This window comes from Rhinolophus ferrumequinum, chromosome 24 (genome assembly GCF_004115265.2).
Source record: "Rhinolophus ferrumequinum isolate MPI-CBG mRhiFer1 chromosome 24, mRhiFer1_v1.p, whole genome shotgun sequence".
Classification (NCBI taxonomy): domain Eukaryota; kingdom Metazoa; phylum Chordata; class Mammalia; order Chiroptera; family Rhinolophidae; genus Rhinolophus; species Rhinolophus ferrumequinum.
The window spans coordinates 8,386,769-8,410,641 of NC_046307.1; the positions used below are offsets into that span (position 1 = coordinate 8,386,769).

At 55.0% G+C, this 23,873-nt stretch overlaps 1 protein-coding gene across 7 annotated transcripts in view; it reads right to left on the minus strand.

Annotated features, from left to right (window-relative positions):
• The window catches only part of ACSL6 (acyl-CoA synthetase long chain family member 6), a 51,693-nt gene extending 32,900 nt beyond the window's left edge, over positions 1–18,793 (minus strand). Inside the window, exons 1-2 of one of the 7 annotated variants that reach the window (XM_033096339.1) lie at positions 18,570–18,793; positions 1,266–1,486 (exon numbers count right to left, since the gene is read on the minus strand). In XM_033096339.1, the coding sequence (XP_032952230.1) occupies positions 1,266–1,486; positions 18,570–18,618 (270 nt within the window). In that variant the 5' untranslated portion in view covers positions 18,619–18,793. Of the gene's footprint in view, positions 1–1,265; positions 1,487–1,589; positions 1,850–6,975; positions 7,191–7,295; positions 7,465–8,739; positions 8,884–18,569 lie in introns of those variants that run through there. The other 6 variants (XM_033096333.1, XM_033096332.1, XM_033096335.1 and 3 more) reach the window with 6 other exon arrangements.
• Between the last annotated feature and the right edge of the window lie 5,080 nt (positions 18,794–23,873).

The window sequence follows — 23,873 nt, forward strand, 5'->3', positions numbered from 1 at the left end:
TACAGCATAAACCGGCCCTGTCTCTCCCTACTACTAAAAACCCCAAATAAAAGCATGCTGCCCACCCCGAGGGTCCCTGCCCAGTTCATGTGGCTTTGTCCTTGCTGTCTTCTCCAGGTGCCCTGTCGTCAGAAGCTCACCCAAAACTAGTTGGAGAGTTTTCTCTGTATCATCTCAGCAGATCTTTACCACAGCCTTAGGAAGCAGGCACTCTTTTACTGCTCACCTGACTGTTGAGGAAACTGAGGCTCAGAGAGTTAAGAAACTGCCAAGGACCACATGGCTAGTGAGAGGCACAGCAGCCTTTAAACCCAGGGTTGCTGGGCACCAAAGGCCATTTTCGTTACTACTCTGCTCGCCCATCTGCAGCCCCTCTCCACAGCCCCGCCACGCTTCCCAAAGCCACCAGGTACATTACCACACACCTGCAGCTTCGCACACATCAACCCTTCTGCTGGAAAACGCCCTGAGGGTCCCTCGACCTGTGCCCTCTTCTACCAGGCAAAACTCTGCCATGCTTATGGTCACCCAGATGCACCGTCCAGATCAGAACACGAGGTGCTACTATGTATGCAACGTGGTGGCATTTAAAAGGGGGGTGGGTAGCTATACATTCGCTCACAATCATTCACACGGTTCTCAGGGGTAGAGAATGGGGAGGCTAGAGGAAGAGAGAAAAGCTTTTCAATATGTGTCCTTTTGTTCCTCTTGAACGGTGTGAGTATATTATCTATTCAAAATGAATAGAATTAAGGTTTCAAAAAAGACAATTTTTAAAAAGGCAAAATAAATTCCATAAGCTTAACAGAAAAATAAATCACTCTGATCCTTCTAGACTTCGCCAGGGCCACTGTACCTCCTTCCCCTCGTGTGCTCTGGGAGGGGAGGGCACTGGGGTGGGCTCAGCTCTGGGTCTTAGCACCAGAACCGGGCTGGGCACAGGGAAGAGTTTGGAAGGGAATTGACCTGGCAGCCCCTTAAGAATCGGCTTAGGCCTCCTACTGGGGCACCAAGGAGCCAAGATCCCCACCCAAGAAGCAGGCAAAGTAGAAGCCCAGGGCAAGGCCAAGGTCAGGCTCTGCCCAGGGTTCAGTTTCTGAGAGACCTTGTCCAAGGTCACGGGGGCTTGCTGGCTGGCTGCCGAGGGAAATCAAGAGTCTCTGGGTCATTTGAGGTCAAATAAGCCACAAGTTTGGCTTCTCCCTTCGAGATGCCTGGCCTCTGCCCACTCCTTTCCACAGCTCCACCGTTCTCACCCTGCTCACCTCCACTTCTTCTGACTGCATCAGGAGGTTGCACGGTGGTTGCAACGCCTTTGGCCGGTGAGTGAACCAGTAGGCGAGGATGGCAGCCAACGCACCCATACTCACGAGGGTGGTGGCTGAAAGACTGCGGAAAAACTGACCCAAGTCACCCAGCTCGGGCAGCCGCAGCATCCGCAGGATCTCCTGTGTCTGCATCTTCTCCAGAAGCGAGAAAACAAACTCTGCAAGAAACAAGAGGCAGGTGAGAGGGCAGGCCTGACGGCAGGGTAGGTGAGTCCTTGGTGTGTCTCCCCACCTGTCCTGGATCACAAGAGACACACTGACCTTGGCCAGGCCTTGGCCAAATGCTGTAGGGCAGGCCCTGACCAGTGGGGTGTACAGTCTCCTGGAAGGGCCGTTCCAGTGACAGGCCAGAACCCTTAGCTGTCACACCTGACCGTCAGACATCTAGCCAGCTTCCCTGAGAACCACATGCTCAGGCCCTGGGCCACGGCTGACAGCTGCTTCCGTATCTTCCAGGGGCTCTGACAGTTCTGGAGTCACTGGCTCCTGAGCCCCGGGCCCTGGGTGCTCTGCCTCCGTTGTGTAGTCAGGGCATTTTGCTCATCTTTGCTCCGGAGGTGGGGGAGGGGGAGGACAGATGGCAGCAGGCATGCCTGGCGCCGCGCCCAGAAGGAGTGGGGCGAAGGGACGCAGACTCCTCCCATTCCACCTCCCAGCTCCCAGCTCCCAGCCCGAGGCCTGGCCCTGCGAGACACAGAGAAGGCCACCAGGGCAGAGCCCACAGACCTGCCCTGACAGACACCCCCAGCCCTCAGGATGTGAGGACAAGGGTCCAGTGGGTGACACACAATGGGGTCCCTCCAGGCCCAGAGCCTGGCCTGCCATGCGCTCTCCTTAGAGAAAATGTGGAGCCAAAGACCCACCAGGGCCAGAGGGGAGGCTGGCGCCAACTTCCTGAGGAATAGCAGAGTTCCCCAGAGCAGCGGAGGTGGGACCCAGGCACCAAGAGGCACAGCTGTCCCCACCTGGGATGTCCCCATCTGGGATCCCACCAGCTACTGGCCAGAGGAAAAGGGCGATGGCAGAGAGGGGCAGGTGTTAACCTGGTGGCAAGGGAAAGGAACTGAGGCTCAGAGAGAAAGGCTCAGCAAAGCACTCTGCACTCCCAGGGCAGCGGCATCTCTGGGGATACTGCATGTGGTGGTCAGAGGGCCACGCTCACCCATTGCAGTCCAAGCGGACACAGTGGGCTTATTGGGGGGACATGGAGAGTGGCCTGGGGTGGGCAGTGGGAACACTTCTGTGAGAAGCACTGGTGACAGGTTTGGGTTCAAAGAGAGCAGGCCCCAGGGGCTACCCCATCCTCCTGTCAGCTGATGAGGGAAGCAGTGCTGGCTGGGCAGACATCCGGCCAGCTGGGCTCAGGAGTCTGTACTTCGCCCAGGACTGAGGGAGGGAGCCAAGGTGGGCCTGGCATCGACTGCTTTCATCCCTACAGAGGCCTCCCTGGTATCACTGCCCAGTAGGCCCCGAGGCTAGAAGCGCTGCATGACACCCATAGGTCTGCCCGTCCTGTGAGGCTGGTGGGCTCCAGGCTGCCATGCACCATCCATGGGCACTCTCCTCTTGGTCCTCAACCTTTGGAAGCATGGCTGTGGTTTCTCTTCTTGGGAAATAATGACAAACACAACAGCAGCCACTCTGCAGCCACGGGACAGGAGCCAAACAGCAATTGCTTGACCCCTGAGAAAGCAGAGATCTGCTGAAATACCACTAAATGGTATTTGTAACATCACCGAACTGGGGATGAGGCCAGTGATGTGCAAAGTCATTGCAGAGAAAGCAAGTAAAGCTCCTCAGCTCAAACCCCTTCTCCTTCTCTTAGAAACTACGTGAGACTGAGCGGTCCTCTCTGGTCCTCTGTTTCCCCATCTTTAAAATGGGAGCAGGATCACTCAGGCATGGAAAGGTCCTTGTACAGTATCTGGCACAGTAAGAGGCAGGCCAGGACTAAAGAGATGGCTAAGGGGGATGCTTGTCAGACCAAGGAGGCTGATCAGCCCAGGCTGGTCCACACACTGGGCAGAGGTGGCTGGGCCCAGGCACGGTGGCCCCACAGGAGTTTCAGCTCTGCAGATGGCACAATGGGCTGTCGGAGTCCTGGGAACACTCAGAAACTATTATGTCATAAACTGCCCACAGGCTCTGGGCGCTCCCTGGGGCGCAGAGAACGTGCGCCCCCAGCTGGCCAGAGCATTCTCACTGAATTCCCGAGCCAGAAATCCGGTTTTACCAGCAGCCTCCTTGACTGGACCAGTTTTGAAGCCATCCTATAGGAATGGACCACTCCTGGCAGATTGATCAAATTAAGTTTCTTCCTCAGCAAAGCAGAGGCTGAGCTATAGGCCACAGTGGATTCAAGGAGAACTGCTCTGGGGAGGCTCCTGGCCAGGCAGCCAGCTGGCTTTCTTGGGACATTTATTTCCCTAAGTCCAAGTCACAGCAAGCCCATCAGATAAACGACTCACTACACAGTGGACAATCCAGATATCCACCAGCTCGTGGAACGGGCTCTGAGCTGACTGGTATTTCCTCTAATGGGTTGAACTGACTCAGTGGTCTGGGAAGCCAAGCCCCAAAAAGACCCTACCAAGCTCCTAAAAGCTCAGCCATATGGTCCCAGAAGTTTTAGAGAAAATCCTGGAATCTCATTACCACCAGTGCCTGGTCCTTGGCAGTTGCTCATGGGCCCTAAACTACAGCAGAACGTGGGCATTTGTGGCATCTGCTGCAATGCTGGAGTTTTCACAGAGCACCATCCTGAATGGCCAAAGCCATCCATCCACCCATCATCTACCCACCCAGTCACCCAGTCACTCATCCACCCACCTACTCATCCATCCATCCATCCACCCACCCAGTCACCCACCCACCCACCCACCCACTCACCCATCCATCCATCCATCCATCATCCACCCACGCATTCACCTAGAGGTCCCCGCTCTCATCTAGCTTAGTACTGGGCACTGGGATAAGCCAGATGTGGGCCTGCCCTCAGTCCCACGGGGGAGACACATGAGGGCGTGGGCAGTGCTATGCAGTGTGGTTTGGGCTGTGGCCAGGCATGGGAGCCAGAGGAGGTGCCCGACTCAGGTATGAAAAGTCAGGGCAGGCTCCTGGCAGAGACTGAAGGGCAAGAAGGAAAGGGTGACCCAAGCGGAGGGAAGCAAACACAAGGGTACCTCAGTTTTCGAACATCTCTGTTGACGAACATTTCGGTTTACGAACGCCGTAAATTTTATGGATCTATGGTATCATGAGATAGTAAAGTTCATGCTACATTTGCAGTTTTAGGGGTTGATTTTAAAGGTCTGGAACAGATTAATCCATTTTGCATTACTTTCTATGGGGAAACCGTGCCTCAGTTTTCGAACGTTTCAGAACCTGAACGGTCTTCCGGAACAGATTACGTTCGAAAACCAAGGTACCACTGTATACAAAGGCTGGAGCTGAGATAGACCACGGAGCACTTCGTGAACTGAATATTCTATGCAGGAAGTAAAGTCTTGAGCCCATGAACTCTTACACAAGTCTAAGGAGGGTCTCCCAGATGCACCAAGCTTTCAGAAGTCACCAAATTATCAGTTTCCAGGAGAGCCGAGAACAGAACGAGTGTGAACTCACTCAATTCCTGGGGCCTGGGAAGCCCTTGCTTACGTACTGCACTGTTTGGTCCTCACAACAGCTCCATGGACTCACTATAAGTGGGAACACAGACTCCACTGAAGGAATTACTGCCATTTACTGGCATACAGGGAGCAAGTGGGGCAGCCAGGACTCAAGCTCCAGACTACAGTCCCCCAAACTACTGCCTTGCGTTGTACTGCACCCCACCCCTGCCAACACTGCACCATCCACACCCACAAGCCATGCTCTCCTTTGCAGTGATGCTGAACCAAAACAAACAAACATAAAAACCTAGCTCTAGACCTCCTCAGAAGAGCCCAGGCCCAGGTTGCAGGGGGAGGGGCGCAGCACTGGGCCCCCAGGCCTGCGAGAGGAATAAGCCAGTGCGACCAGTCGCTCGCTGTTTGCCACGCGCACACACTATGAGTGGGGGCCCCTCCTGGCCTCACATCAAACACTCGCCATCTTCTCACAGCTGGTACCTGTCCTCCAGGAAGCCCCCTCACCTGGGGCAATGGAGGGGTGTGGGCAAAGGCCTTGGCCACCCACTCCTCCCCAGGTTCCTATCAGGCGCCCACCACTAAGGAGGCGTCTGAAGTGGCTGCAGCTCCTCTGTCCTGAGGCTGGGCCAGCACCCCCACCCCCATCCCGCTGGGCAGTGACCAGAGGATGTCATTGTTCCAGGCTCACTGACCTTCTCAGACAGAGTCAGGACCGCTTACATTTACCCTGAGATTCTCTTCAGACCTGGGAGCTACTGGAGGGCAGAGCTGCAAATTCAGGTCCTCTGAGGACATGGCCTCAGATACAGCCTGTGCCATCAGGCACTTGGCACGGGGCAGGGCAAAGCCCAGGCCTGGGCGTCTGCTCTCCTCTCCGTAGTTCACAGGGCCTGGGCGTCCTCTGACCTCCAAGCCCTCTCTGTTGACCTGGGCTGGGCTTCGGTGCCACTTCCTTCCATGCCCAGGAGGCTCTCCTGGTTGCAGCAGCCTGGGGGAGGGGGTACGGGACGAACAGCACCCAAGGGAATCAGTGGTGCTGGTGTTGCCAAGTGAGCAGCTGTCAGTGTGTGTAAATATTCACCTGGCGGGAGGACCCAGCCCTCAGCAGGAACCAGCCTCCCGTTCTCTGGCATACCCTATGCCTTCTTCTCCAGCCCAGACCACTTCAGAATACCAAGTGGTGGCACAGGCTGGGGCGACTGGGACTCCCCCACCTACCTCATCAGGTCCTCTGCTGATTCAGGGCACATGGAAGGTGGGTGGTGAGAGTCATAGCTCTCAAAACCCACGAAGGGAGACAATGGGAGGAAGGGGGCCCTTGCGGGAAGCCTATTGGCTCTAAGGTGACAGAGTGGCAGAGGCAGAGCCCCACCAGAGCGCTCTCCCTGTGGAGGTGGCCCTGGGGCCATGGCCCGGCTCTGAGAACCCTTTGCTGGTCCAGCCTCCCAAGCCCAGCACTCTAGACCTTCAATCGAGCTCAATGGTTCTGTGAGGACCACCTCCTAAATATCTCCCAAACCTCACCTCTCCTCTCCACCCCACAGCCCTTGGCCTGGTGCGGCCACACTGAGTGCAATCCAGACTCCCACAGCAGCTTCTTCATGTCTCCTTGCTCTGACCCATGCTTTCGCTGATACCAAAGTTCCTTTCCTGATACACAGATGTGACCATATCATGCCACTGCTCAAACACCTCATTGGCTCCGGACTACCTTAGGACAAAAGTCCAAACTCATCCTGCTGGCACTCTATGGTCCTCAGTTTCTTCCCTCCCCTTAGTATCACCCAGCTTCCCTCTGTGTCAGCCTGAAGTGGGGTCGGGCTTCTTGCGATGGGGGTTCAGGGTCTCTGCAAACCTCTCAGTCCTTCAGAAAGAGTGGGGAAGCACAAGGCAAGCCATAAGATCATGGAGGGACCTGCTCAACTCCCAATGAATAGCTCGAAAAAGAAAATCACAGTCTCTCCCAGGGCCCAGGGCCCCTAGCAAACAATCTAGGGGAATTCTGGTGTCAGACTGACCTGGGTCCAAATCCTGACTCAGACTCTTGACAGCTGAATGACCTTGGACAAGTCACTTCACCGTCGGGGCCTCATCTTGAACAAGCTCATGGACAGAGTGCGGTGCCGGGCATGTAGAAAGGGGAAGACTCAGTACATAGCAGTTAGCGGAAGCGGCTCCTCCATCTCTTTGCCATTAGGGCTCAAAGACAACTTGCAAAAGTACATTCATCACACCCTACCTTTCCAGCAGGCTCCTGGCACTGGGGAGGCGGCTAAGCTGGTCCCACCAGTACCAGGCTCTGTGTGTAAAGGGCGTGTGGGGCTCAGGGAGAGCTTACCACATCCTGATCAAAGCACAAAAGTGGCGGAGGCCCTGCCCCAAGTCTGCCCTCCTGGGGACAGCCGATGGCAATGGCCGCCTGCTCTGAGAAGCCGGGTGCTGTTGGAGGCGTTGGCAGTGGTGGCAGAGGCTCCCTGGCAGCCGTGGGAGCAGGTCTGGCAGGGACCTGGGCACAGGACAGCTCTATGAGAAGCTGCTGGCCCCTCAAGGGCCCCGCTGCCCCCCCGATCTGCGCACTGGGCGGCGCTGGCTCAAGTCAGCTCGGAGCCAAGCAACCCAGCCTTAACCCGCACTCTGCCAGGTTGCCTGAGCCTCAGTTCACACCCCTCTGCTCCCCACCCCCACTCCATCTTCAGTTCTGGAGAGGAGTTTACCAAATGGGTTGCTTAAGGACAAAGCCTCTTGACACATCCATCTGTGACACTGACTAGGCCAGGGCCTCAGCATGGGCTGGGGACCTGCAGCCAGCAGGAGTGGGGGTGGTGGGAAGGGGTGGGAGTGGGGGGGGGATGCCAGGTCTCTGGTGCTGCAGGAGGCCTGCACCATCACCCAGGAGACGACCCCAGCCCCTCCCACCCCCCAAGGTCATCACCAGTCTGCTTGGGGAGAGGAAGGAAACTGAACACAGTCCCAAATAAAACATCTACTCAGAGACGCTCTGGGTAGCAGGGACACTCCAGACTAAGGGTCAGGGTCAGCAGGTGGAGACACTGGCTCATCTGCATAAGCCCCCAGGGCGGCACAGCAGTCCATCCTTAATGCCACTTTCCTGGTTTGCCAGGGGAGCGGCCATCCTGGAGCCAGAATCCACACCTTGGCTTGCTGGAATCAAAACTGAGCTCTGAACTCCCTCAGCATCTCTGGCAAACTGGGACACTGAAGTCACAGGGCTTGCCAGGGCCTCCGTCCCGTGAGGTCTGTTTGCACAGGGTGAGGGGTGGGCATGGGGATCAGGTATGTACGGGCTTTTTTCACACCTACTTCCATGGGCCACATGTGGCTGGGCACACAGGTGGCCACCACTAGAGAATAAAAGGCAGGTCCAGGCTACAAGACCCAGTTCAGCACCCGCCCCACTAAGTCCTAACCACAACTGGTGCTTCTGAGCCTTCCAGGACCGGACCACTGCCCCCCTCATCCAGCTCACTTTCTCTGTAGCAAGACCGTCCCAGGCCCTGGCCCAGTGCTCTGAGCTCCCTCTTAAGGATGGTTTGCACAACCTGCCTGGCAACCCTAGAGTCCACAGGCCTCACAACACCTTCATTGGGGCTGATACATCTTCCACTGCTTACGCTACCACCCGGGGTAAGCCATGAGGAGAGCTTCCCGCCCCCGCAGCCCTCACCAGGAAACTGGCACAAGCCTATCTCCGTCCCCAGACCTCTGCCTCCCCCAGTCCACCTGGAGGAAGCTTTACAATGCACAAATGCCCAAGTACCCACCTTTGGACCACAAAGCCCCTTCCATTTCCTTCTTGGCAGGTCCCCTACTTTCCTCCAGACATCTTCAGGATGTCTTTAAGTAAGATTTGAAAGCTTCTTTTAATGCTTCTCAGGGCAGCTTCTGGGACAGAAAATCCAGTGCCCAAACCAAGGTCCTGGCTGAAAGAAAACTACACAGAGTGCCAGGGGCATGGGGCCATGGCAGCAGTTCCGCCCAGGACTCTGTGGCCCAGTCGCTAGGTTAAGAAAAGCACAACTCTCACCATCACATCTGTGTGGCCCTGACCTAGAGAGACACAAAAACAGCAGCTCACACAGCCCAGCGTCCACCGCTTCCACACTGGGATTCACGCTGGTCTCTGCTGTGAGAGAGGGGCTTTCTCTCCATCTTCCTCTTGGGTTTTAATTAAAGCCACAGAACCACTGACAACTGGGGTAGAGATGGGGCCGACAGCCTCCCAGAGGCGGGAAGTGCCAGGTGAGACCGACTGCACATCCCCCAGGAGAGACAGGCCCACGATGCAGGGTTGCTGGGTTACAGGGAGGCTCACCCCCCGAGCCTCCCTGAGGAGCCCAATTATAGCTCTGAAGGTTCAGGTAAGCCTCTCGAAGGTGGAAAGGCCCAGACGAGCGTGGCTGTGCCTCACCGCCATGCAGGGCCACCTGTCCCAAACCAGCCCGAACTCACTGTGAGCAGACCTCAGTGCGGGAAGCAGCTTCCACCCCTCCGCCTCCCATCCCAGGAATCTCACTCACCCCAGGGTCTGGTCAGGGACCATGGGCCCACATTCCTGACGGTAGCACTGTGAAGCCAGGCTCAAACAACACTTTCAGGAACTGAGAAATATAAATAGCCTTGAGAACAGAGGAGCAAAGAGAAACACAGTGTCTTTCACAAGTTCTGAGATAAACGTAGAGCTTCCTACAAATAAAATCCTACAAAATTCTCAGGACAAAGAGCCGCGGCAGAGGCGAAGACAGTGGTAGTGTTCCCTTTGGAAATATTTACAAGGTCCCATGACCAGGAATGACGGTATAGACGAGCCTTGGCCTCACCCGTCTTTCCTTCCACACCACGCCCTGGGGTACCGGCGAGGGCGGTGAGCACCACACAGGCAGAGGGAAACCCCCTGGCCAGGCCCCACTGTGCAGACAGCCAAATCCTGGGGCTGCAACATGACTCTCTTCCCTCCCCGCCAGTTCACGTTAGGGCTGCCAGTCCTGGCCTCAGGGGCAGCGATCCATTTCCATGCCTGGCCCAGATTGAGGACACACTGCAAACCCTACAGGTTCAAGCCCAGTGAAGGGAACAGGGGCTGCTTATTGCAGGGCCATGCTCTCAGGTGGCCAGAGTACAGGGTACAGGTGTGACCTCCTCCAGCTAGGGTGGGCCCTGCTAGGATCTAGTTGGGGCCACTGAGGTAGGGGGAGCCCGCGTGTACACTCGGGAGCAGCTGGGGACACCCTGCTCAGGGAGACATGCACAAAAGACAGAACTTGAGGCACATCTTCAGTCAGGGAGAGAGAGCAAAGAGAGGATCAGGAAGCACAGTGTTCTGAGAAAGGGACAGAGTGACAGAAGTGGGTTGGGAAGTCCCAGGGAGAGCCTGTCCGATGTCGATGTTGGGGGTCCTGGAGGAGGCGGGGGCCTGGCTGCCCTGCAGACGGGGGCAGGAGGCCGAGGCTGGGCGGGAGCATGGAGCTGCAGAAGGAAGGACTGTGGTTGGCACGGGACAGATGCTCCATGCCTTGAAGTCACAGCCACAAGCTAATGCACCCACCAGCTCCTCTGACCTGTCCCAGGGTTTTAGGGTGTAAAAGTGCCCGAGGCAAGCTGTGCCCCTAGGTTCCTGCCAACGTGACGGCTGCTGCAACCAGAAGCCAACATGGGTCCTTTACCCGGCATTCTAGGTGTCATTGTTCTCTCATAGAACAGACAACGAGCAGAGAAAAGAGAGGTTTGCCTTTGGCTAAAGGGAAATTTTATGGCAAATTTGATAGTTAATTTTCTGGCTTCCCCATACTTTGACAAAGTTCCTCTTCTGAATGCCACAAGAAGAAACAAATGTGAATTTCCCTCAGTGCAGTGGGACCCTGCCACCTCCTGAATGATCCCTCTGGAGCCCAGGGCCACACAGCAGCTGCTACTGCCTCTCACTGCCCTCCGGCTGCCAAGTCTTGTGGCTGGCAGGAGAGCCCACGGCATTCACAGGGTTAATGCCAGGCTCAAGCAGCTGAGCCCTCGGCTGGGCAGGGAGCACTGAGAACTCAGGCCTCCTTTTCAAGGCCAGGGTGAATGGGAAATATGCAAATAACCACGTCCCCGAGGAGAGGCAGGGGGGGGCCTGCTACTGGCAGACCTGCCTCTCTCCACTCTGGGCCTGTCACATGAAAAGGTTTGTATTCCTGCCACTGGCTCCAGCCTGGCCAGGCTGGGGCTGTTCTCACCAGAAAACAAACAAAAAAAACAACAAAAATCTCTTTCAGACCAAAGCAAAATGAGGCCCTGGCCTGGGAGGGCTGTTAGACGTTCTCCCTGAGCCACCGAGAGCACCATCATTTGGATTCTCATTGAACCAACCATCTTTCCAGAGGGTCCTGTGACCGCTGAGGAAAGCACTGCGTCAGGTTGGGGGTGGGGGTGGTGAGTGGGGAGAGAAAGCAAAAAATGGGGTGGCCCATTGTGAAGCTCTGTTGGTTTTGTCCTTTTCAAAAATAGTAATGGCTGGGTCTGAGGTAGCAACCTTTTTTTATATGAGGAAATTTCAGTCATTTTCATGGTATTAATGGTAAATGTGGAAAAAGAAATGGGAAGAAAAGCACGATGGTAAACAAAAGACCTTGCAGTGCACGGAGAGGACTTTGAGGAATGGCGGCCACACGTAGCCTCCACCTGCCGTCCCCAGTGCTGCCGCCACCAGCGCCCTCCAGCTGTGGATGGGGTTTAGGGTGACCCAGAGCCCAGGGTGCAATCACTAGCTTCTGGAACACTCCAGGGCTTGGACTCCATCCTCAACAGAGGCACCATGACAAGGTCAGACTTTGGTCTTGTTCAGATTTTCAGAGGCCAGAAATGCTGCGTGTCAGAGCCCCGGGGGTCACCAGGAGCTGTCCATCAACCGCAGCACAAGTCCGTACTCCACAAAGCATGGAAGCTACTCAGACTCCCACTGACAGGAGACAATGACACAGCAAGAGGAAATCTAGGACAAAACCACCTAAGGACTGATTCTGAACCACCAGGAGGGTTGGGGACACTCCGCCAATCTACAATCCAAGGCAAACGGGCCTTGTCAGCCTCTGAGTCCATCTCTGATGACTGGCCATGCTGCCTCCCTCGGGGGTCTTCCCACTGTCAGTTGGGGCTACACAGTACGCACAGCGTTCATGGAGCTGCCTGGTGAGGAGAAGCAGGAGGCAGAGGAGGGGGAGGAGAAAGGACACTTTAGTCCCGATGGGAAAGGAGGCTTCACAGGTCACAGCTTTTCCTGGTGTCTGAACTGTGGCAAGGAGATCAGGGACACACGTTCCCAAATCTCCCACCTGCTGGCCGGGGGAAGGCCTGCCCTCCGTTTCTCTCCACCACCCCAGGCATAGCTGGACTTGCGGGCAGGAAGCCTGCAGGCGGGGTCGGGGGCTGAGTATGGGTGAAGGTGTCCTCCAGAGAACCACATCCAACCCCGCTGCCGGGAGGTACTGTCACCATTAACACTGACGTTCCCCAGGCACTAAGCAGGGTCCTGGGGTCTGGGTGGCTTCATGCAGCCCCAGCACTGGCCCTTCCAAAGTTAAGGAGTCACCGCAGGCCTGGATGGGTCCCAGCTGAGTGCTCCTCCTCCATGCTGAGAGCTGCCTTCCTCTCACTGGTCTCGAGGACCTCGCCGTCCAGCCTCTGGCCAATCTCCCTGTCCAACCGCACTGGCTGGCCCACACCCCATCTTGCAGCTGCCTGTCCCAGCTCTGGCCACCTTCCCCTCCCCATCTCTGACTGTTCTTGCTGTGTGGCCTCTAGCTGGCCTTGCTGTCCTATCTCTGGTTGACTTCACTGTCCCTCCCACCTGTTCAGCAGGATCTGCAGTCAGTGCCCAGAACGGTTTATAGACATGGCGGGGGCAGGGGTTTGTGGTCAGAAGGAGCCCCACCGAGGAGTCTCAGCCCCAACAATGATCCACACACTAAGGCAAAAGCAGGAGGTTGTAGCAGGGCAAAGTCCTGCTCGGTTCCTTGGGATCCATCTCCTGTGCTGCTGGGCCCGGCTGCGGTGTGCCAGGCGTCAGGCAGGGGTCCCAGCAGGCGCGGTTAGTGGTATCTGTCTTAACGTTGCCCATTCAACCCGTCCGCTCTCTCATTCCTCCAACGGCCGTCAGTCACTAGGTCTGTTCCTGCCTGCCCTCAAGAGGTTCCAACCCAGATTTGCTTGTCCCAAGGTCTGAAAACTGAGGTGCTGATTGTTCCCTCACCGGCCCATCCTGGCCTGGCTTCCTGCTCTAAAAGCCCCAGGAGAGGGCTATCTCAGAATGCAGGTCTGAATGGGCCGATGGTCAATCAGAAGCTAGCCATCCCCAACTCTTTATGGACACCCCGCCAGCGAAATGCCTGGAGTAGCTTTGGGGAGAGGAAAGGTGTCTCCAGGAAGAGCAGGTGAATAGGCAGAGGTGAGACTTCTTGGGATTTGAAATCCCCCTGACTCTGAGATTACAGATTGGGCCTCACAATAGCTAGCTCAGCTCAGCTCAGAATTTGTCCTGACCCACTTCCCATCTTCCCACTTCTACCTGTCACAGACCCCAAGCCTCACATGCGTCAGGAGCCACACCAAGGAACTAGGTCTGGGAATGACCACACCGACCATGGGCTCCCAGAGCTGCCAAGTGATGATGCGGGACCACCCCGGGACACGCCAAAGGAGAACCCCCAGGGCCCGAAGCAGCATCTCGCCCACAGCACTCCCCTCCTGGGGTCCGATGAGTGATTGGCGGGGACTCCGGCCAGGCCAAGCCATGGAGTCGGGTCATGATACTACACCATCCAGTGAGGTGCACACCTTGACTGGGGCCTCCTTTCAGCTGTGCTCGGCCAGAGTTCCCATCCTACTGGGAGACTGGAAAATTGGAGCTCTAAGGAAACAATAGGATCTCATCCTCAGAGAAGACTATGTTCCACAAAACCAGTCACCCTGTAGCCATTCCATTCATTCATTCATTCATTCATTCATCAGACATGTCTGGAGCACCTCCTTCTCTTCTGGGTTCCCAGCACTACGGGTTCTCCAGTGAAGGCTGACCTGGCACTGCCTGCTTGCCCTTACCACTTCTACCATATTGGCATCGTCCCCCAGCTGGGCACAGTGTCTGGCACAGTCCAGGTTTGTTGTTTGTTAATCAACGTGTGGTGAGAAAATGGCTTATAAAACACTTCATGATTACATTATTTTCAGAGAACTCTTCATATCATTCGTTTGTACAATAAAGGCTGACGCACACTGTGTGCCCAGCCCCAGGTTGGGGCACAGAGAGGAGACACCCGGCCCTGCCCCCGAGGAGGTCAGAGGGATAGTGGAGGAGGCCAGAGACTGTAGTTCAGTGGAACAGATGCCACCAGGGGAAGTACGTGGCTTGTGGAGCGCAGGCATAGTGTCCCCTTGGCCATCCACGTGCCCAGTTGGGGCCGTGCATCCTTGACGCAGCCACCACACACACTGACGTCCACGCTGCCTGGCCTGGCATTCGAGGGCCTGCACAGCCCAGCAGGCCGACCTCACTGTCCAGGCAGAGTACGTCCCTAGACTTCATTCATTCCTACTGCCAGTCTTTCTTCATCTCTGGAATGCCTTTTCTTTCCTTACTCCCTTTCTGCGTGTCAGACTCCTACACCCCCTTTTCAGGTTGTTATAACTTTAGCTCTAACTTTCCTGTGTGCCAGCCCCCACTTTTGGCACTTCACCCCCGTCCTCTCTTTAAACCCTCACCTGTCCGAGGACCGCTCCTTTGCCTGTGCCCACTGACAAGCCTGATCGTGCCTGGTGCTCCCTCCCTGAACTGCAAGTCTGACAACGGGGGCTGGCAGCTCTCAGCAGTTGTTACTACACGTGTGTCTCATGTGGGGAGGATTTAAGGAGAGCTTGGGGAATTGTGGACCACGGTGCTTGACACGTGGTAGGTAGCAGTCAAGTCAGCATGTTTGCAACAGCACTCCCCCCCATAAAAAAATATCCCCCCCACCCACAGTACTCATTCAGTGAATAACTGAATGCCTACCGTAGGCCAGGCACTGGCTACTTACAACAGCGCAGATTCTGTTATACAAAGACCTGTAACTTTTGCTTCCTTTTGCAAATAAGCCAGAGCTTCACACTCACTTATCCTGCTTGCTGTGTGTATGGGACAGCTCTGGGTCCCAAGTGGGGCTGTGGCTAAGCCAAATTCGACCTTCTGAAGGTCAACCGAAGAGCCCTTATAACCAAAGGAACAGAAAACCAGCCGAGCAAAATGGCTGGGTTCTGCTGCCCCCTGGTGTCGCTGTGCTCTCACTGGGACCACCCCTACGTCCTAGCACAGGCTAGGGAGCGTGAAAGGCTCTGAGGTCAGAATTCCCCCACAAGGTGGAGTACCATGTGCAAATCTGGCCTTCTTTAGTGAGGCATGTCCTCAGCTGCTCTGCTTGGAGCTCCACCCTCTGTCGGGGTCCTATCTGCCTTCTCGGGCCCCATGAGATGGCCCCAGGCCCCATGCCAGTCCTCCACCCTTATGGGAGCCTAGGGTGGGGAAGATTTGATAGGGCTGTGCAAATCTGCACCCACCCTGGACACCTCCAGCCAGATGGCTGCCACACCAATCGCTGCCACCAGGGCCAGCCACCACTGCCCCAAGGTCACACCTGCTTCCCCTTCCCAGAGCCCCGCCTCAAATGGGCCATCCTTGGGCCACACCTATTCTGGTACATAACATCACAACAGCCTCCTGCTGCTCTCTCAGCCTTCACTCTCCTCCCTCTGGCTCAGCCTGGCCATTGCAGCTAAATCGAGGGCTTCTCTGACCCCTAAACGAAACCCTCTCCTCCAGAATCCCCTCGTATCCAGACACCATCCTCCTCCCACAACCTGGGTTCCCCAGTCAGAAGACCCGGAAGACCCACCCCCACCACAGTTCTTCCCCCACACCTTTGCTGGCCTGATTTTCTCTCCCTGGAATTTGGTCTCCCTGCCTTTGATAAACACCCCTCTAGGCTGCAGAAGCCCACTGAGTTGTCACTGCTGCCTGGGTATATGGTTGAGCAGACGAGACCCTGTACAAGATTACAGGGCTGCATCAGCATAGAGGAAGGGTTGCGCTCCTAGAAATTCATCCGCTAAAAAGTGTGCCTCTTTCTACTTTGCACGATGGTGCCATATAAAAAGGCAGAAGTGCCACTCCATTGCTGCCATAGTCCTCTGCGTGCTAACACCACCAAGACCAGGCACAGCATCTGACTCATGCTGGATCTATTTTATCAGTTTCCTTGTTTACTACTCAACACACAGGTGGAATGTAGGCTGGCCTCCCCAGTGGGGAGCAGGACAGATGCAACCTTTGCTCTCCACGGACTCAGAGCACATGGCTCCCTTCCCTTGGTAGTCAGTTCCTCCTCCAGGGGGCTCCCCTCCAACCTGCATGTCATCTCTCCCTGTGGCCCCTTGAAGGCAGCCCTTGTCTCCCTAGGGCCAGATGGGATGGCAAAAAGCATATAACTCTACTAAAAGGTGAAACCACCTTGGCGTCTTCTCCTGTTTCTGGCTGAACCTAAGGGATCTGTCACCTGCCACGGGACCCTCGAGATTACAAGACAGAATGTGTCTCAGTTTTAGCTTAGCAGTCCCCTGCTGCCCCCAAAGAAAGGCTGCGGTCCAGGCAAAGTCCCAAGTAAAGTGGACACACGATCTGGGCATGCCCCAACGTGTGTCTGGGGTGTTCCATCCAATGAGGACCACACGTCAGCTTCAGTCTCACTCTTACAGCAAGTGTGGCATCTGTGAGGAAATCCCTATCTGCATTGAGAAATTTGTCCCCTATAAAAGCAGCTGCCACCTGCACCAAGAGTGGCCCTGCTTGACCACTCTGAGGCCCCTGTACAGCCCCTCAGTGAGGCGGTTGCCCCATTTGGGGAAGCACCTCAGCACTTTGAGAGATGCTCCACAGTGAAGCAGGACAGGCCAGTTTGAGTCAGTGCCTGCTGCACCCCACTTTCAGACAAGGACCCACCACCGTGAGGCTGCTAATGACTCCTGCCACGTGGTCCGGCAGCCCTATCACCTCCCAGCAGCCACAGAAGACCAAGGTTCCAGAGAGCTGCCCTCTGACCCACGGCTGGGTGGGGCCATCCTAAGGGTAGGGCAAAGGGGTCCTGGCTCTGGAGAAAGGGTCTGAGACCATCACCCAGGCAATAAATGGTGGCTGTGTTACTATTACCATCGTCATCATTGTTCTGGTAACTGCCCCTTACCCCTGGCCCCAGCCCTAGCCCCAATCTTGCCTAGTAGATAAGCACATCAGGCTGAGTGGCCCTGCACAGCCTGTTCTTGGACACTGGCAGACAGAAGGAGCTTAGGGAGAGAAGGGGATTAGAGAGGCCTCACCCACTCCCCACCCCAACTCAGGGGAGGTGTCCCTGTGGCCTGACTCAGAGCAGCGGGCAGCCGGTGAGGGGAGTGATTAACCAGCCCACCAACTTTTGAGGTTCAAGCCTAATACCATCAAGCACTTAGCAATGATTGATCAACTAAAACCTGAGATGGAACCCCCATTTGCCAGATATTATCCGTGACATTGGTCAAATCAATTAACCTCTGAACATCAGTAAAAAGGGGAAAGCACCACTAACCTCCTAGGATTTGCTGTGATTACACAACATGTACAAAGTTTCAAGTAAGGATTCCAAAAGGGTCAGCTTCCCATCCTTCTTTGGCTCAGAAAGAACCTATCACCTCCTCTGATGCTGTCTGAATGTGAAATAATAAACACTAACATTCACAGAGCATTTGCTCGGGACTAGTTCGGGTTTAAGGCCAGTTTAAGGTTCGAGCATTTCACGTACATTATCAGGCTGAATCTGCACATGGGGGTGGTGGAGACCCTTTAGTGGTATCATATGAGGCTCACAAAGGAGGGCAGACAGTACAGGCAGCAAAACTAGTGGATGAATGGGCCTATGGTGAGACCCCAGGTGGCCGGGAGGGGCAGGGCAGGGATCCAGGAGGGGGCCTCCCAGCCTCCTGAGAGGATGAAGGGCTGAGGGACTGACTCCGGTGAGTGGGGGGTGGGGACACAAGCCCTGGGCAGAGCTGAGGAGCCAGATGAACCCCACTTTACAGAAATCTTGTACTCCAGCTGAAGGGTGGGCATAGAGGGGTCGTGAGGCGACTCCCTTACAGGGATCAGGAAGCCCCAGGTCAATCCTGGTTAAGTCACTGCTGAGGGACGTCTGGGACCAACACCCTCGGTTTCCAGACCCTGGAGATGGACAAGGATGCACTAAGTCTGTCCCTGGACTTGGCCTTGGGAGACAAATGGGCTCAGAGCCTAGGCTAATCACTGAACGGTCCTCGCCATAAGGAGTGGGGGCGAGAGATATAGAGGAAGGTTGTGTGGGGTCGCAGGGAGCAAGGCCCCTCATTTCTGCTGACCCAGCTGCTTCCCAAACTCGCTTGAATTTGAGGAGTGGTGATCTGGGCGGCCTGGGATGGGCCTTGAAGGGATGGCTCGGAAGCCGGGGTTGGGGGCTCACCCTCACCCGGGACCAAGACTCCATAGCGTGCTGGGGCTCAAGTCAGGGACGAGGACAGGACAGGAACTTACCCGCGAACAGCCAGAGAGACCCCCCCGAGACGAGGAAGAAGGTCAGCATGTCGGTCGGCGTGGCCCGGCCTGGCCCCGGGACAGCCTCCCCGGCTCGCAGCCCCGCAGCTCGCAGCCCCAGCAGTCGCCGCGCCGCCGGGTATTTTTAGCCCCCGCCCCCTGCTCCGCAGCGCCCCCTCCCCGCGCCGCTGCGGAGTCTCGGAGGAAGGAGGAGGGCGCTGCGCGCGCTCCGCAGCGGAGCCCGCTGCCTGCCCGCAGCCCGCGCGGGTCTGGGGCGCCCCCTGCCCTCCGAGGAGCTGACGAACCGCCGAGGCCCCGCGAGGGGGAGGGGCTCGGCCGCAGAGCGGACCAGCAGTCTCCGCCCTCGCCCCCAACGTCAGGACCCAGCGTTCTGGGGAAACTGGCAGGAGAGGGGCGCACGGGCGACTAGTGCGGGAGCATGACACCGCGCCCACCACACCAATGTGCTACTCTTACCCCGCGCGACCCTGGCTTTCATGGCTGTGCAGGCTCAGGTGGCAGAGGGGTAGCGGTCACCTGTCTTAGGTGGCACACATGCCTGTGGGCCGGCTCCCGCTGACGTTGACGTCCGCCTAGGACCCGAATTTGCAGACACCGGGAGCCTCTGGGTGCCAAGTCTGCAAGCCAGTGGGGAAAGAGGGGGGTGAGGGTCTATCTAGGCTCTCGAAAAGGGGAAACAAGGCCAGATAGCGCCAAGATTCTCTGAAGACCCCAGACCTTAGATCTCCCCTCCTGGGAAATCTGGATCTGAGGCTACCCAAGGTCAGAGGGGGCTCCATGTAGTCACAGGCTGCCAAATGAGGTCACATAAGGTCACAGGAAGACACACGGAATCACAGGTGTCTCATGAGGACAAAGGCAATCATGGTCTGCATACACAACCATATGTGGCACCGCAGAATACGGTGAACGGCCACACAGCCACAGTAGGGCACAGCGTATATTTCAGTGTGATTGAAAGGAGGAAACCCAGTCGCACATTCTTCATAAAGGATAAGTGTAGATATTCTGGTGAGCCACAACTTAAACCTGGATTTCAAGGTCACCTCCTCCCAACACTCTTGCTTGTTCTCAAAACATGCTTGTCCCACTAGGCCTCCAGCACCGAGGACAGCGCTCAGGCAGCCCAACCCCGTCCAGTGCAGCCCTCCCAGCTCAGGCACTAGCTGACCCAGGAAGAAGAGGTTAGGAAAACAGAAAGCAGAGGTCAGGCAGCAGAAGGTAGGAAGCTAGAGGTCTCTTCAGACCCACCAGAGACCACTTACCCTGTGTGCATGTGCGCTCATAGCTCAACAGCTGGGGTGAGACTTTGTGTGGGGACCTGTGCCTGCAGTACCAATATATGGCATGTGCGTGCCCAGCCTATCTGTGTACACCGTGTTGGTGCAAGTGTGCAGATGTGTGCCTCTGAGACACTTCTCGTGTTTTCAATAAGACCCTCCATCTTCTGCCCTGTCACAAGATCTGGACTCCTGCTGGAACTCCAGCAGTCTGGTCAGGATTTGGATGGAGTCTGTCATGCTCCAAACTTGGCAGAGCTCCTCCAAGAGGGTGTCTGTCACATGGCTGTCAGAATCCCCCCTCCACACCCACTGGCAGCAGATTACCTGAAGACCTGCTAGTGCTCAGGAAGAGACCCACCGGGAACCAGAAGTTTGGGCAGAAAGAAGGTATCTCCCAGACTGGACTGGCCTAGAGAGGTGGGCAGACAATTTCTCCATAGGCCAGGGGCAAAGCATTTCTTTGCAGAGCAGGGGCCCAGGAGCCATGCAGCAAGCCCAGGTCCCGCCCTCCTCTGCAGCACTCCGCTGCAGAACTGCTCTAGGCCCTTGCGTGGCTCCTGGCAGCCTCCTCTGTAGAGTGATGTCATGGCACACATTTAGCCTGGCCTCCTGCAGGATACTGCATCCTCTTCCTACAGATGTCTCTGCTACTTGTGAATATTTTAATTCAAAAACCTGTGCTGGAGCTATGACAGACTGCAGCTTAACTGAGTGTTTTTCTGTTTCCTTCTGAGCATGGCTTGGTCCCACCTGAGGGATGGGGATAGGAAATCCCTGGGCCTGGCTGTGGAATCATGGCCAGGCATCTCTCCTCTCTAGGCCTGTTCCCACCATTGTGTAAGGGGACTTGTTCTTTCCTGTCCTGGGTTCCCAAGGTTTCTTTCTCCTCTCTGGGTCTCCACCTATGGACCATCTGTGGGCGTGGGCAGCTGTGACTCTGAGGCCTCCACTCCAGACTGTGTGGGAGTGACAGCCATGGAACCCTGCAGGAGGGAACCCAGGACCCAGAGACACCTAGGCCAGGCTGGAGGATCCTTGAACTTCTCTCTTAGTCAGTAAAGTCAGCCACGGTAATGGCATCTCCGTTCATACCTATCTCCTCTCAGATTAGCACCTCTGAGAGGAGAAGGCAGGCAGGATTCTGATCATATTTTCAGGCCTGGCACAGGGTCTGGCCCACAGAATGCACAGAACCTTATCCCATTCAACAGACCAGTAGACTGAAGTGTAGAGAGGAGAGCAGCTGCTTCAGGTCTCACAGCAGTTCTGGCCTCCAGACTCATTCATTCCAGACTCATAATTCATTCATTCATTCATTCATTCATTCATTCATTTGCAGGGGTCAGGACAGGCCTCCCCAGGATGTGCCACTTTGGCATGTGAATTATTTTGAGCTGAAGGCTTTTGAGACCCTGTGGGCTCAGGAGAAGCTTCTACCTCTCCCTTAAAGAATTTAAATTAGGGGTCTTGCCCATAATAAGCGTTATCACCAGAAATAACTTTCTGACCTACCTGTAGGGCTAATTACTGAACATCTGCTCTTCTTTTTGTCCCGTGATGACCTTCCTCCCCCCCCGAAGCCCCTCATATACCTCATTTTAGCTTTCTGTCTCAGACTCTCTCACGTGTGCGGGGTTCCATGCATACATATGTAATCAAATTTGGTCATTTTTCTGGTTAATCTGCCTTATAATGATTTAATGATCAGACCAACTGGAAGAACCTAGAAGGGTAGAAGGCAGTTTCTTCTTCCCTCACACAATCATTCAGCTGATGTTTAATATGTGTCCTGCCCCCTGCTGGGAACTAGGGGCAGGGGAGACAAACAGCAAGCAGCAGTAACAGCAGTCCGGAGTGATGAATGTGGTGACACACATTGGATCCTAGCCTAATCCGAAGGAGACCTCCTGGAGGAGGAAATATTTGAGTTGGGCCCTAAATCTTGCCAGGCATCGAAGTGGGGCAAAGGACACCAATCCCAGACCTGGCTCTGATTCTGTTATGCTGTGCAGCCCTAGCTAAGTCTCTGCCCCCTCTATGTTCATTGGTACAAGTGGAACTAATCTAGAGGTTTCTAGGCATCAGGACTAACTAGCCATGACTCTGCTGCCACAAGTGACCACCCTCTGGTCTATGAGGCCCAGAGTCCACTCTGTGTCCAGCCTGCTAGTGGCCCTAAGAGCCAGCCAACGATGGGCTTAGACGCTCTGGGCTCAGGTTTCCTACAGTTAGAACATCGGGGCAATGCTTCTCTGACTCTCCTATATTTTGATAATTTCCCACATTGTAAGTACCTCTTTCCCAAGGTAGAATCCAGAAAACTCTCTTTTCCAGCCTCTCTTGCAGGAAAGGGTAGATAAGTGACTTAGACGGTGCCAGTCAGATGCACCTTCATGAACCTTTGATTCCAAAGTCAGCAATGAGCGGGTGAAGGTCCTGCACGTAATCTCCATCTTGCTGGCACAAGGCTGGAAGCAGAAGCTATGGATAGTGGTTGGTTTGGGGAGTTGTTCCTGCAAGCCAAGATTTGACCCTATTTCTTGAACCCTCCCAACAATGCTGTGAGCTACCTAACATTCTTGAATATGCTCCTTTTCTGCTTAAAATAGTACAGATTTGGTTGTGTGCAACCAAGAATTCAGACTGAGCTCCTCACCGTCCCACTGCTAAAGGTCTTTGCAGCCTTCTAGAGGGTGTGGCTATGGGCTGGGCACACAGCATGCTGCACTCCTACCCTCATCACTCTGTACACTGGGAGACGGAAGCTCTGGCTGGTGGGTTTGGGTGAGCTGAGCCAGACCTTTGTTTCTCTTTATTCTGATAAATCTGGAAAGCTGAGCCAAGAACTTAAACCCCTATTCAGAGCAAAGTAATTGAAAACATGATGAAGCAGCTGAAGAGCTGCAAACAGTGTTCAACCCATGTCTTTTATTGAATAGTAGTGTCTCTCCCCACCCAGATTAATAAAATTGTTCAAAGTAGAAATGTTGGAAAATACAGAAAAATATAAACTGAAATCACTTGTAATCTCATTCCCCAAGGATAATGACCAATGCAATTTTGTGTATTTGTTAATAACATCAAGCATGTATAGAGTGCTTAGTATGTGCCAGGCATTATTTCTAAGCATTTTACATATGTGTTACGGTGTGAATTGTGCACCCCCCTCCTATTCATATGTTGAAGCCCTAACCCCCAAAGTGATTGCACTTAGAGACCCTCTAAGGAGATAATTAAGGTTAAATGAGGTCAGAGGAGTGGAATCCTAATCCAACAGGACTTCTCATTAAGAAGAGAAAGAGACACTAGGAAATGCATGCACACAGAGAAAAGACCATATGAGGACACAGCAAGAAGGTGACCATCTGCAAGCCAAGGAGAGAGGCCTCACCAGAAACCAACTCTGCCAATACACGTTGATCTTGGACTTTCAGCCTCCAGAAATATGAGAAAATAAATTGCTGTTGCTTAAGTCACCCAGTCTGTGGTTATGGCAGCCCTAGAAGACTAATACCATATAGTAACTCATTTAATCCTCACATCAACCCTGTCTTTTCCCCCACGCATAGCACAGTTCAATAAATAATTGGGACCAGCCCAGTGGCTCAGGTGGTTGGAGCTCCATGCTCCTAACACCAAGGTCGCTGGTTTGATTCCCACATGGGCCAGTGAGCTGCACCCTCTACAGCTAAGATTGTGAACAACGGCTCTCCCTGGAGCTGGGCTGCCGGAGGTTGGCGTGAGCTGCCACCAGCTGCTGAGTGCTGATGCGGGCTACTGTGCACTGCCATGAGTGGCCGGTGGCCATCGTGAGTGGCTGACAGCCTGCGTAAGTGGCCAGCAGCAGGCAAGAGCTGCCGTGAGCTGCTGTGAGAGGCTGACTGAAGACGGGGGACGGGCAAGGCTCGTAATACCAGCGTGGGCCAGGGAGCTGTGAAAAATAAATAAATAAATTTCATTCATTCATTTGCTAAATGAATGAATGATGGATACAATTTAT